General features: G+C 42.3%; 1 protein-coding gene across 12 annotated transcripts in view; it reads left to right on the forward strand.

The window, feature by feature from the left end:
- The window catches only part of slc12a7b (solute carrier family 12 member 7b), a 57,970-nt gene extending 45,732 nt beyond the window's left edge, over positions 1-12,238 (forward strand). For 2 of the 12 annotated variants that reach the window (XM_085763669.1, XM_085763673.1), the window contains exons 13-26: positions 1,126-1,244; positions 1,444-1,542; positions 1,656-1,775; positions 2,011-2,115; positions 2,479-2,647; positions 3,117-3,312; positions 3,523-3,692; positions 3,807-3,938; positions 4,470-4,577; positions 4,970-5,086; positions 7,373-7,548; positions 9,027-9,041; positions 10,366-10,499; positions 12,101-12,238. In XM_085763669.1, coding sequence (XP_085619795.1) covers positions 1,126-1,244; positions 1,444-1,542; positions 1,656-1,775; positions 2,011-2,115; positions 2,479-2,647; positions 3,117-3,312; positions 3,523-3,692; positions 3,807-3,938; positions 4,470-4,577; positions 4,970-5,086; positions 7,373-7,548; positions 9,027-9,041; positions 10,366-10,499; positions 12,101-12,192 — 1,752 coding nt within the window. In that variant the 3' untranslated portion in view covers positions 12,193-12,238. Of the gene's footprint in view, positions 1-1,125; positions 1,245-1,443; positions 1,543-1,655; positions 1,776-2,010; positions 2,116-2,478; positions 2,648-3,116; positions 3,313-3,522; positions 3,693-3,806; positions 3,939-4,469; positions 4,578-4,969; positions 5,087-7,372; positions 7,564-9,026; positions 9,042-10,365; positions 10,500-12,100 lie in introns of all 12 variants that reach the window. The other 10 variants (XR_015034530.1, XR_015034532.1, XM_085763670.1 and 7 more) reach the window with 5 other exon arrangements.
- The last annotated feature ends 1,276 nt before the right edge of the window (positions 12,239-13,514 follow it).

The following is a 13,514-nucleotide window of genomic DNA, read 5'->3' on the forward strand; positions in this document are numbered from 1 at the left end:
CTCTAGACCAGTGGTCCCCAACCACCGGGCCGCGGACCGGAACCGGTCCGTGGATCATTTGGTACCCAGGGCCGCAGAAAGATGATAAATGAAAAATAAAAAAAATACAAAATCGTCCTCGTTTCGTCTATTTCAACACTTCCGGTCGTTTTATTTTGAAAAATGTATGCCACTTCCGTTTGTGCATCGTTCCAGTCGCTGCGCAATTGACAGGCAGGCACAAACGTACAAAGAAGTGGAATAAACACGACGTCGCCGGGCCGGGAAAAACTCAATAATGAGACGACAGAAGACCCGCGACGCTTTCCAACAAGAAGAAAGCTGTTCTAAAAGAAAAAGCACGAGTCCTGTTTAAATTACGGGTTCATTGCAACAGGTGATTCACATGCTCCAAGCTCCGCAATGTGTGTGTGGGACCCGGCTCTCTGCCGCTTCAATCACCTCACAGAAAACCTTTCTTAATTTTTCCTCCCTGCGCTCTGGATTTAAGCAGAATAATCCTGAAGAATCACCACAAAAGCACGGAAAACCTGCTTCCATTGCAAACATATTATGTTTGTGAAACGGAGTTTTCTGCAGCTTCAGCAGCAAAACGAGATGACAGAGTAGACTGGACCCGAGATGACAGACGGAGCATCACCCCCAGATGACTGGCATTATTATTGTGATACTATATTATGGTGAGTTGTAACAAAGAACGTAAACGTAAGAGAAAACTAAGCTATGTGAACATGTAGTCCTGTTTATACAGTAGGCCTACATGTAATGTAAACAGGAGAATTTTCCACCGGTGACCGGTCCGCGGAGATAAAAAGGTTGGGGACCGCTGCTCTAGACTACAAGAACACAAAGACACTTGCTCAAAAGACAGTTCTAAAGACAAAAACAAAGAAAGGCACTGCAGCCAACATTATGGCACCTCTTCATACTCATGAAATTCATGACATCACGCTCTCAAGGAGCAGTAGTTCAACCATACAGTTTTATCCTTCCTGGGTAAACAAAAACAATTTTAGCTTCTTCTTAAAGCATGCAATGTTATTATCCAAGACCAAAAAAAGTGGTAATTTGTTCCATGCCGCCATTGCCCTGTAGTTCAATGTGTCATGTCAATGTGTGTGTTAGGTGTTTGGTCACGGGAAGGCTAATGGAGAACCGACCTGGGCTCTGCTGCTAACTGGAGGGATCTGTGAGATCGGCATCCTCATCGCCTCCCTGGACGCCGTGGCTCCTATTCTCTCCATGTCAGTACCGGTCTCCCTAGTAATAATAATAATATAGCATGTTTTCATTCCATAAAATCAGATTACCAGATAAATACTATGATCCCCTGGGGAATTACACTTCTTAAAACCACCTAAAGCGGGTCATAACAAGGAGATTTAGACAAAGACGCGAGTCAGTTTATTTTGGCTTACCTACAGTACCATCTCCCTCCCACAGGTTCTTCCTCATGTGCTACCTGTTTGTGAACCTGGCCTGTGCTGTTCAGACCCTGCTGCGAACACCCAACTGGAGACCACGCTTCAAATACTACCACTGGTGAGTGACACATTAAACACAAACACTTTAAAGGAATGTGGACAACCTGAAACATGGGACGGGTATAAAGTTCATGAATTGTGTGTTTTCTTTTTTCTTTTTTCTTTTTCCAGGGCTCTGTCCTTCCTGGGAATGAGCTTGTGCCTTGCCCTGATGTTCATCTCCTCCTGGTACTATGCCATCGTTGCCATGGCAATCGCTGGGTGCATCTACAAATACATCGAATACAGGGGGTAAGAATCCCTTACACATTATTTTCTTTGATTCAGAAGTCTTCAAAAGTATACGGAGCATCTTAAAAACAAACATGTAAAAAAAATACAAGAAAACGATATAATTTTCCGGATCATCCTGATGTCGACGATACTGTATGAAGACAATATAAAATTCATTGTTTGATGTCACTCTGTGTGTGTCCTCATTGTGTCCTTCTCATTTATTTCACTGTCAATCATCTGTTTGCTTCAGGGCAGAGAAGGAGTGGGGCGATGGCATCCGTGGTCTGTCCCTGAACGCAGCCCGCTACGCCCTCATCCGCCTAGAGGAGGCTCCACCACACACCAAAAACTGGAGGTACAGTATCGTGTGTGTGTGTGTGTGTGTGTGTGCACAGCTGACACGAGGCCACCTGTCACTCCCGAGGTGGACTAACAAGAGACAGGAATAGACGCAGAGGGAGAATTGGATTAATCTCTCGGTCCTTTTCCTAATCTGTCAGAATCTATACAGAGGCCCTTGCTGACTGACCTCACTCACTCACTCACTGTCATGTCCAAAAAAACCTCCTCTTCTTTTGTCAAGCTGCACTTTCTAACACCACTGGTCTCATGCGTAAATAAACATTTGTTTTGTGAGTGAGATCCAATAATACTTTGCTCCTTTACCCCCCTTGCAGAGAAAAGAAATCTGACGTTGTTTCTCTTTCTGTCTGTCCAGGCCTCAGGTGTTGGTGCTCCTGAACCTGGACTCGGATCAGGGAGTGAAACATCCTCGTCTGCTGTCATTCACCACTCAGCTGAAGGCAGGAAAGGGCCTGACGATAGTGGGAAATGTTTTAGAGGGAACATATCTCACCAAGGACACAGAGTCCAAGAGAGCGGAGCAGGTGCAGTGGAAATTCACATAACAAACATGCAAATGCTTTTATACATTGAAAAAAATGCAAATTCAAATGTTGACTTTGCTTCATAAAAGACTTTGTAGTAGTTTTTTAGTCAACACTATTGGGCACTCACACACTGTTGGTGAACTCTGCCACCTACTGACCAAATTGAGCAACTCATCATCTTTTTCTTTTTCTTTTTTTTTTGGCAGCCTCATTCATCTGTGTCCTCAAAAGCATTTTTAATCAGTGGATTATTTTTTCTACGAAAGTAATCATGTGCGGAGACTGAGATCCAGATTATACAGACTGCTGTATTCACAGGGATTGTTCAGATCCATCAGTATGAATTAACAACGAGCATTACGAGTCTTAATTTTTGAGGAATATCCAAAGGATCAGTGTTTATTATAATAACTCAGTTGGGTCAGTGATGTTGTTGGTCAGTTTCCTTCTCCCTCCTCCCCTCCAGAACATCAAGGCCTCCATGTCGGCAGAGAAGACCAAAGGTTTCTGTCACGTCGTGGTGTCTTCAAACCTCAGAGACGGGATGTCCCACCTCATCCAGTCTGCAGGCCTCGGAGGCATGAAACACAATTCAGTCCTGATGGCCTGGCCCGGGACCTGGAGGCAATCTAACGACCCGCAGTCATGGAAGAATTTCATAGGTAGAGACAGTTCAGACAGAGTGTATAATAGATCCTGTAATATAACAAGTATAGAAACAGAGTGGAAAATCAATGGAAGCTATTGATCTATAAACGCAGCGGAAGTTATGATAATAAATATCATATTTCACATTTGCGCATGTTATGATGGATTCGTTCCACTGATCGCAGTGAATTAATGTCTCATTGACTCTCTCTCTAACTTAACAGAGACGGTGCGGGAGACCACGGCCGCCCATCAGGCTTTACTCGTGGCAAAGAACGTGGACAGTTTCCCCACCAACCAGGACCGGCTCGGGGAAGGCACCATCGACGTGTGGTGGGTGGTCCACGACGGAGGGCTGCTGATGCTGCTGCCCTTCCTTCTGCGACAGCACAAGGTCCGTCTCTCTGTCGTATTTGGGTCGTATTTATAAATGAATCCGTCCACTGTTGTTGTTGTTTCTTCTCCTCTGCCTCCATAACAACTGTCTGTCCTCCGCCCTGTCCTCTAGGTGTGGAGGAAATGCAAGATGCGCATCTTCACTGTGGCCCAGATGGACGACAACAGCATCCAGATGAAGAAAGATCTCCAGATGTTCCTTTACCACCTACGACTGGATGCTGAAGTGGAAGTGGTGGAGATGGTGAGACTCTAAGAGATGTCACCAGTAGCTTTAGCCTAGAAATCTAGACGCACCCTAGCGGCAGCAAATATATTTGCTCCGCAGGTGGGTCTAGAAACGAGCCATAGGAACTTTTTGAGTCTCGAACACCATTTGTGTTCACCAATCACAGCGCTCTATCTGTTTAGAGATGACACACATTTTAATTGGCTTGTAATTGGCTTGTCAGGCTAACGTCATCCTGCTCTTTGCTCTGATTAGTCGTAGCGCTACCCTATTGCGTGCAGAGGCAGTTTGAAAGACAGCCTTCATCCCGACCCCTGGATTGAGCCGAGGTCTACCAGTTGTTGCCAGACTAGACATTTTAATGATATAGTCTGGCTTGTCAGGCTACAGTAGCTTCAGTTTATCCTATTATTTTCTTCTACAGCTGGAGATAAAACAATGTCAGGAACAGAATGATTCATTCATAATGAACTTCCTGCATTTTGCTTTTGATTTAATTGACCTATGCAGTGACTGATTGTGTTTTCTCTGTTCCTGTCTCTGCAGCATGATAACGACATCTCAGCCTTCACCTATGAGAAGACGCTGGTGATGGAGCAGAGGTCCCAGATGCTCAAACAGATGCAGCTGTCCAGGACCGAGAGAGAGAGAGAGGTAAAACACACGTTACCCAGCTGAACACAGCTCTGCACTCGCAGCCCTGTATGCCCGATTCCAGTTCCACACAAGTGGGTGATTTTTTTTATGCTTTTCTCTCAAATGAGATGATTAAATAAACATCTGATAAATTTATTTTAACTGAAAGATGTTGGTGCATCTTTGCATCAGTGTTGCACAGTGATGACAATTTACAATACGGCTAGATTTAAGACATATTTCACTGTGCATGAAAAAATATTTAGGTAGTTTCCATAAATATCAGACTATATATTTAAACAAAACAAGAGTATCTTGGCTAAATCTGGCCGACTGCTGCGTGATATGACAATGGGCCCCTCTCCCTGTTCATCTGCCACCGCCTCTCTGGGCCGCGCCGCACCGCTCAGATTCAGAGTATCACTGACGAGTCGCGTAGTTCAATCCGGAGGAAGAACCAGGGCGCTGCTGAGAGCTCGAGCTTCAGCCGGGAGTCCTCTCCGCTGGAGGACACTCAGGAGGACGAGGTAGCAGCCCATTTTGTCAAACCCACTGTCCCTCATTGTTAGACGCCACCGGCCCATCTTCACAAAGCTGGATCTTTGGCTACAGCTGTCGTCTACTCTGTACCTGAAAAATCTGGACTGGAGAAAATCTCTTCTTATTGTACTGCCAGATGTTAAAAAAAACAGATGTGCAAGTTGTCAGTGTCAGGTTTCTCAATATGTTTTATTGTGGACATCAGACTGAGATGCAATGTGCAGTGTAATAACTTACACAGATGGGAATAATGGATGGAGGAGTAGTAAATCTATCATGGTGGAAAACTAGTGGTGTCACAGGAAATGTGGACACAGTCACTGAATTATACAGTGAGGTTTTACCCAGAGAGTCGGAGCTGTAATCAATAATCAGTCGTGTTTTATGATCATGAAGAAAAAGTTGTTGTTTGTTGTTAATTTTAAAAACTTCAGCTCAGTTCTCAGCAAATTTCTATCACAGAATTTTCTCATATTCTGGGAAAACTTTGTTAACAAATCTTCTGTGTAAAAAATATCCAAACCCATCACCTAATGGTTAATATATCATGTTCATACAGTTTACTGACACTAGTCCTGGGTACGAAGATTAGAGGTAGAGTTAACTATGCATCGGTGTTGAAGCACAGAACTACAAACCAGTGTTTGTAGTTTGAAAAGTCTCTTTCTTAAGGTCACTGCTGAACGACCTTATGAAAAGAGAAGAAAAGAAGAGCATCTGACTTTTTAAAACCACCACCAGTCCAGCGTAGTCACAGAGAGCCGCTTTGTGAACATCAGCCCGTTTACACCCTGTAGTAAAAACACTCCCATTGCCTTCATGACACCCCCACCCACCCCCCACTTCCCTAAATAACAAGAGTGGACAGTATTCTCTGCAGCGTGGAGCTTAGTATGAGTATGAGATGATGAACAGTGACGCCATTTCCTCCAACAACTGTTTAACGACCATCACAGTCTTGACTTTCACCTTTTTATAGAAAGGCAGGGTATCCGCGGGGTCTTGAAAAGTATTAAAAGGTGATAAATCAATCTTATGAAAATTAAGACCCTTAAAAAGTATTGAAAAGTCTTTTCACGACTTTATAAAGTCTTAAATATTGAAGGTATTTTTTCTGAATTAGCTGTCCAAGAGTTTGAGTCGTAAAAAACATTGCGGAAGTGTGTGAATTTATTCGTTTTATTAAAAAACAAAGATGAACCGGTTCATGAAAAAGAAAAGAAGATTGCTCCACTCTCAAAAAAAACAAAAGCAACAATGTTTTTTTTTTTGATAAACTTTGCCTTTGATTTATTATCCCAGCCTTTTTTTTAATTCTGTTGTATCATAGTGATCTATAGTTTTTATTACAAAAACTAAAACTGTTAAGTTAAAAGTGTCACTGATGTAAATGGTTACAGCTTGAAGTGGCGGTGAGGTATTAAAAAATGTTGAGACGGTCTTGAAAAAGTCTTAAAAAGGTATTGAAATTAACTTCAAGATTCTTGTATATACCCTGAAAGGACTGGTTCATACTCTTAATCAGGACCTGACAATACTGTCTTCTCTTTTTTCATTTTAGCTCAACCATGATTTCAACCCTATTCATTCATCATTATGTTGGCATCTCCCCCCACCCGCCTGCCACTCACTCATACCGTTAACACACCACAAACAGTCACAGCTAATGTTCGACAAACACAACAAGCAGAGAAACATCTCAACAATGTGCATGCTACTTAACACACACAGTCTCTCATCTACACCTATTTACCAACAATGTGGAGAATTTGACAATCAAATGATCTAATCGGGAAGCTGATGTCTGTTTTTACGACACATGAACAGGCATTAAGTAAATAAAGAGGCAGTTATCTGTTACCTTTATGACAATAAACCTATAATTTATTCTGGTTTTATAACTGAGGACTTTGTGCTCAGGGAACACAAGTGAACAAATGTGTTGAGACCTAAAATATAAATCATGTGTATGTGGCTGTCCATTGATAGACTGTCTTGTGATGTCTGAGGTTTGAGATTTATCCTTTAATTGTCCATTTGAGTGTTGACCAGGTTTGTATTGTCTCCATTATTCTCTAGCATGGTTTTTGTCCCACTTATAGAAGAAAGGTTGTTGGATTCCCATCGTTTCTTCATCTTTGTTTCCTTATTCTTCCCCAGTTTTCCTCTCATTCTTTCTTCCTTTCTGTTTATTTATCTATCTTTTTCACCGTTTCTGTCGTCTACACCCTCATATCCACCGATCAGTGGCTGATTTTCTCCTCCCTCCCCAGGCCCAGCTCATCCACGACAGGAACACAGCGTCTCACGCCACGATAAACGACAAGGCCGACACCGGGCCCGACCGGGTCCACATGACCTGGACCAAGGATAAGCTGTTCACAGAGCGCAACCGCAACCGGGAGTGCAACGCCAACGTGGCTGTGCGCGACCTGTTCAACATGAAACCGTGAGTTTTTTATTTGTATTTAACTCGGAACAAGATTTTAAAAAAACAAAAAAAACAATATCTGTGTATTTATAACAAAAAAGAAGTGAGAGGGAAAGATTTGTCCTGTACAGTAGATGTGAACTTAACACACTGAACACAACTGTGAAGATAACACTGCATGTGCCTTGTGAGACGTTTGCACCATTTGAACTGTAAAAATCTAAGAGGTACGACGGAGTATTAGGACCACATTGAGAAAACATTTTTTTCACAGACCTTGTGAATAAAGTCATAGTTTTACTAGAAAAAACCCCATAATTTTTCAAGAAAAAAGTCATAACTTAGTCTCTACAAGAGGAAAAAAAGTCATAATTTTAAGAGAATAAAGTAGCAATTTTACAAGAAAAAAGTTGTATTTGTACCTGTAAGTGGATACAGTAGGCTGTTCTAGTTCTGTTCTGGTTCTTTCTGCGGAATTGGTTAAAATATTATGAGTTTATTCTAGTAAAATGATGACTTTCTTCTCATAATATTATGACTTTATTCTTGTAAAGTTATGACTTTTTCTCAAAATATTAAGACTTTTTTGTCTCGTAATATTATGACTTTTTTACTTGTAAAATTATGTCTTTTTCTTGTAAAATTATGACTTTTTGTCTTGTAAAATTATGACTTTTTTGTAAAATTGTGTGTTTTTTTTGTCTCATAAGTAATATTATGACTTTATTCTTGTAAAATTGAGACTTTATTCAAGTTAAATTATGACTTTTCTCGTAAAATTGTGACTTTTTTCTCCTAAGATTATGACTTTATCTCCGTAATATTAAGAATTTTTATCGTAAAATCGTGACTTTTTACTCGTAAAATTATGACTTTATTCTAGAAGTCTGTGAAAAACTTTTTTCTAAATGTGGCCCTATACTCTGTTGTAATGAGGAGTAAAACATTGTGAGGTTTAAAGAGCTCGGTGGTGACGACACTTGAGGATGGTGCCAAAGCCTCAGTGCAGGGGGACAGCATGACGACGATGGTGCTGTGTGGTGTCGTAGTCGTAGCGATGAGCCTGACAGGCTGAAATGGGACGACGTTGTGTTTATATGTGTGTGCGCGCATGGCGTGTGCATTCAGGCTGCATTTGGTGCGTGCGTGTGCGCATGTGTGTGTACACACTCTCAAGCCATTTCAGTCTTAGTGCATGGCCTAGAGAGACCACACGTGCACTAACACTCTTCCATCCCATACTGTCCGACGTACAGTACTGTCAGTGTGAGGTGAGGTGAAGTTTGGTGTCCCGCTCCATTCCCATTCATATTGGCTCCCCCCTCCCTCCCCCATCGATAAAGTTTTATATTTCAAATTATTGCATCATGGTGGTAAAGCCGGACAGGGAGAAGTGTGTGGGACAGCGGGAAGCATGATGCAGTGTGGTGGACAGCGCTGCCGTAGAAGCATCTAAAGCCTGTTTCTGTTGTTCTGTCCCATTTTCCTCCTTCTAGAGAGTGGGAGAGTCTGTAAGTCGCATTCTCTTTGCCCTAGGCCGTCTGTGTGTGTGTGTGTGTGTGTGTGTGTGTGTGTGTGTGTGTCCGCTGCTGCTGCTGTGGTGACTGTACTGTAGCTTTGTCCTCCAGCTTGTATATGTGCGTGTAAGTGTGCGTGCATTTGTCCGAGTCTTTGTCTGTGTGTCATAACGTGCATGAACTTCCCGTTGCGACATCAAACGCCGTGTCAGTGACTGAGGAGCTTTATGACATTCATTGTGTGTGTGCTTGAGCAAAATTGTGCTTTCCCTCGGTCGTCCTGTGTGACAGTGATGATGAGCAGATGTAAACGTGTTGATTTGACCTGAAGCCAAAGTTAAATTTGCTTTTTCTTCTGCAGAACGTGGAAAGCAGAATTTTGTGCTTTACCTTTTTATATAATTCAGCTTGTGGCAGTCGATGTAATGTGCTTTAATACTGTATGATCTAATGTGAAGGTCGTTATAAAGAGGCAGCATTTAAAAGTAAAGTAGATGATTTTTGACTAATAAATGAATAAATTGGGCTGTGACAAACTAAACTCATTTTAAATGACATAATGGATGTGATAATGCATGTCCCATTTGTGTTTAAATGCTGCCTCCATTTGCTTCAGCTTATTAACAATGCATTTATTCATTTATTTTTATTTATTTGAGACTAACATGTATTTTCAAAATGAAACTTGAACTTGATTGATAAATTGAATTGTGTGTTAAACTGTTGCATTAGTTTCTCTATCAAACAACCATATAAATAGAAGCTTTGTTGTAATTGTTCATTTGTAGTGTAAATAAAGGTTTAGGAAGTCGTAACAGACCACAACAGGCCTTTTGTTAATACAAACACCGACCCGTCACAGCACAGGAGCTTCTTCTGCTGTGACGAGTCAAAGGTCCGTTCACACCTGGTGTCTCAGGACTGACACGTAACGATCCGATCTCACCCCTCACACACACACACACACACACACACACACACACACACACACACACACACACACACACACACACATTAAAACACACATATCACTTCTGTGTGTCCAATGATAGTGGACGCTTTAAATGTGTTTGACTTTGGCCACATATGAATCGAAACCAAGTCTTCATTCAGATCACCAGGTCTGAACTGGGCCCAAAGGTCTGTTGTGGTCTTTTCAAGGAGCTAATATTATTAAATAAATATTATTATATTGATATATTATATTATATTTTGTATATCGCTGATATAACTCGTGTCTTAGTTTAGTTTGGTTCATGATCTCTTCTCCAGTGTCGTCCTCTCCTCTCCTCTCACTGTGAACTTCCTGTCGCACCAGGAACCAGTCCAACGTTCGCCGGATGCACACGGCCGTGAAGCTGAACGAGATCGTGGTCAACAAGTCCCAGGGAGCTCACCTGGTTCTGCTCAACATGCCCGGACCCCCGAGGAACAGAGGAGGGGACGAGAACTGTATCCTGAACCACAAGTCATGAGTTTTCCTGTGTGTGTCTGTGTTATATATAGTTTTACACAGTAGCTGCAGGTGAATCAGGTTTGGCCTCATAGAGACGAGACCTTCAGGTTTAAGTGGGCGAGTGAGATAAAAAAATAAAATAAAATACCTGAAGCAAAAGTTAAAAATAAAATCACATTGCACCTGCTTTCATGACCTTCCTGGGTGGATGGAGTTTGTTTTCGTTTAATTTGCATCACGTGATCTGTGAGGAAAACTGTGAGACGTCACTGAAAGCTCAGGACGAGTCTAGAACATTTTGCATAAGAGGAGAAATTTAGAACAGAAGATGATTATTGATCAGTTAAATGTCACAGAGAATGGTTCGTTCGTTCCTTTTTGTCACGTATCTCAGCAGGTGCATGATGTTTTAAAGAGATAGTTCAACATTTTGACAAATTGGCCCATTGCCATAATCCCTCAGTCCCTCCAGGAATTCGCGATGTTGCGATCGCAACAATTAACGCAAATTCAGCCAATCCCCGCGAATTTTTGTGATCTTGCAATTTTGTACAATCACCGCAACTTTTCCGCAAATTGGACCAATTGTCGGTGCTTTCCGCGAGTTATACAGCAGAGAGTGCGAGTCTGGACGGAGCGGTGGTTGAAAGTGAGTCCACGGAGGAACAGCGTGGCTGGGCTGACGGCAAGAAACTTGATACAACGTGCACAAAGTGATAAGTAAAGGAACACAAGCTGAGTTGAACGTGTTGAGTGTGTGAGTTGTCCTGGTTGACCACCCGAGGCTGTGTCAACCCCGCAGCACTCGCCGAGGGGGAATCCAGTGAGTGCGCCACTGCAGGGCCGGAGCGGAGCAGCCGGCGGCCAGGTGCCCCTTCCCCCATCCTAAGGCCCTGGACTTGAGTAGCCACCCTCCCCTTTTTATTCAAAGACTGGACTGTTTTAATGGCATTTTAAAACAGTTCTTTTACCACGATTTTTAAACAGACATTTTAATTAAAAGTAAAACAACTTTCAACTCTAATTTTCCTGTGCCTTTCTTAACAAGTGGAAAATTGCTGGTATAACAGGACCTCACATTATTTTGTGACATTTCAAAATTTTCGATTTTCCTTTGATTTTTAATTATTCAGAACAAAACTGCAACTTTTTTTTGCAACTTTCGCTGTCTCCCGCAATTTAATCGCAACAAAAGCGCTTAAAACATCGCAACATTCACCGCAATTTTTTCAAAATGTGGCCGCAAAATCAGGCATTTTAGGCCGCAACAATCACAAAAAAAGCCCGCGAAATCCTGGAGGGACTGATCCCTATAGTCATAGCAGTAGGTTTGTTACCTTTAATTGTTGGTGCAAGCTATTTTTAGAACGGCAGAGCAGAGCCATGAGCTGCTCAGAGCTACGCTACGCAGGCTAATGGGATTTCTTGGTTTAAGGACGTGCTCTTATTTTGAAAGGTTGTCATGTCAGTGGGGCAGCAGTGAAGTGAAACTCGAACCCACACGAGTTTCAGGTGCGTTTTCTTTTTCCTTTGTGCAGTTTTTTTTGTTTTTTGTGCTCGTGTCTGTGTGTTTGCCCCTTGACCCTCCGACTCTCAGACATGGAGTTCCTGGAGGTTCTCCTCGAGGGTCTGAACCGGGTCCTCCTGGTTCGAGGCGGTGGCCGTGAAGTCATCACCATCTACTCTTAAAAAGAAAAAGGAAAAAACAAAACAACACACATAACAAAACACAAAATTTAGAAAAAAAAACTCTTTCTCACCCCACGCTGCACACACATGGGCTGTTGTTGCCATGGATACCGGTCACCGGGCATTCTTGGGGGAAGAAACCAAACTGGGTTTTTTTTTTTTTTTGTATAAAAAAAAAAAACGAAAGGCCGGGCGAGAGGGGGGGAGCTGTTGGAGGGGCGGGACCACTTGAGAGTGTGACCACGCCGGGCCACAGAACCCCCGCACATGGAAGATAGAGCATAGAGACACTTTATATTTTTCATTTATCTCTGAAAACGTTGTTTTTTTTTTCTTCTGTTTTCTGTTATATCTTCATTTCTTTCCCTCTTGTTGTGTCGATGTTGTTGTGTCAAGTTGCTGGCGCTCGCTGTGTAAAGATAAAGCAGAGAAGAAAAGGAAGGAAGAAGTGATGAACGCGTGCTGTTGGTGTGAAACTCGTAGTCCATCATGACTAAAATACTAAATTATAAAACTGGATTCAAGACAACCAACATCCTCAGTCCTGACAGCACACACTGAGGTTTCACAATCAGACACAGCGTCACCGTTCGTTCTCTCGTTGTTTTTCGTTTCATTTCATAAATATCAGTTCAGAACATCGGGTCAGTTTAGAAGCTGCTAAAACATCGTGGTTCGGTTGTAGACGGCCGACGGCCTCGTGTCTCCTCTCACGCTGTAGTGTCGTCGCTCTGCGGTCGTCGTGACGTAATGAAGCAGCAGCAGCAGCAGCAGCAGCAGCAGCCAAAAGGATGTTGATGACGATCTTCTGTGCAATGCTGTTATTTTAATAGGGAGAATAGCCATAGTTAATACTGTCAGTACTCTTTGAGCTTTATAATACGACATATTAAAATGCACACGTATATTTATGGTGTCTGAAGTAGTAGTGCTCAGTTGGGAACGACTATATAGTTTTTAAGTGAAGGGCTGTTTGACAGCGTGGATGAACGGATTGGCTCGTTGTTTCACACAAAATCTTAATTAAAAGAAACGTTTTTAAAAGCACAAACGGATACATGTGACTTGATTTCTAAATTTCTTTTTACATGGTTTCACCCCCCAATATTAAAACGTAATAGTGACTTAACTGCAGCACCGTGGACTTTGCACTACCCGATCGTTCAGCACTTAAAAATCGCCGTGCACTCGTCACCCGGTCGACAGGAAAACAGTTCCACGCTGTTTAACGCTCATGTTTTCAATGTTTGCTTTGTTTTTTTAAATGATATTTTTACCAAACAGGAAAAAAATGTTTCGGCTTTGAGTCCCAGACTGAGCAG

This window comes from Trachurus japonicus, chromosome 20 (genome assembly GCF_045865225.1).
Source record: "Trachurus japonicus isolate A0001 chromosome 20, Traja_1.0".
Classification (NCBI taxonomy): Eukaryota; Metazoa; Chordata; class Actinopteri; order Carangiformes; family Carangidae; genus Trachurus; species Trachurus japonicus.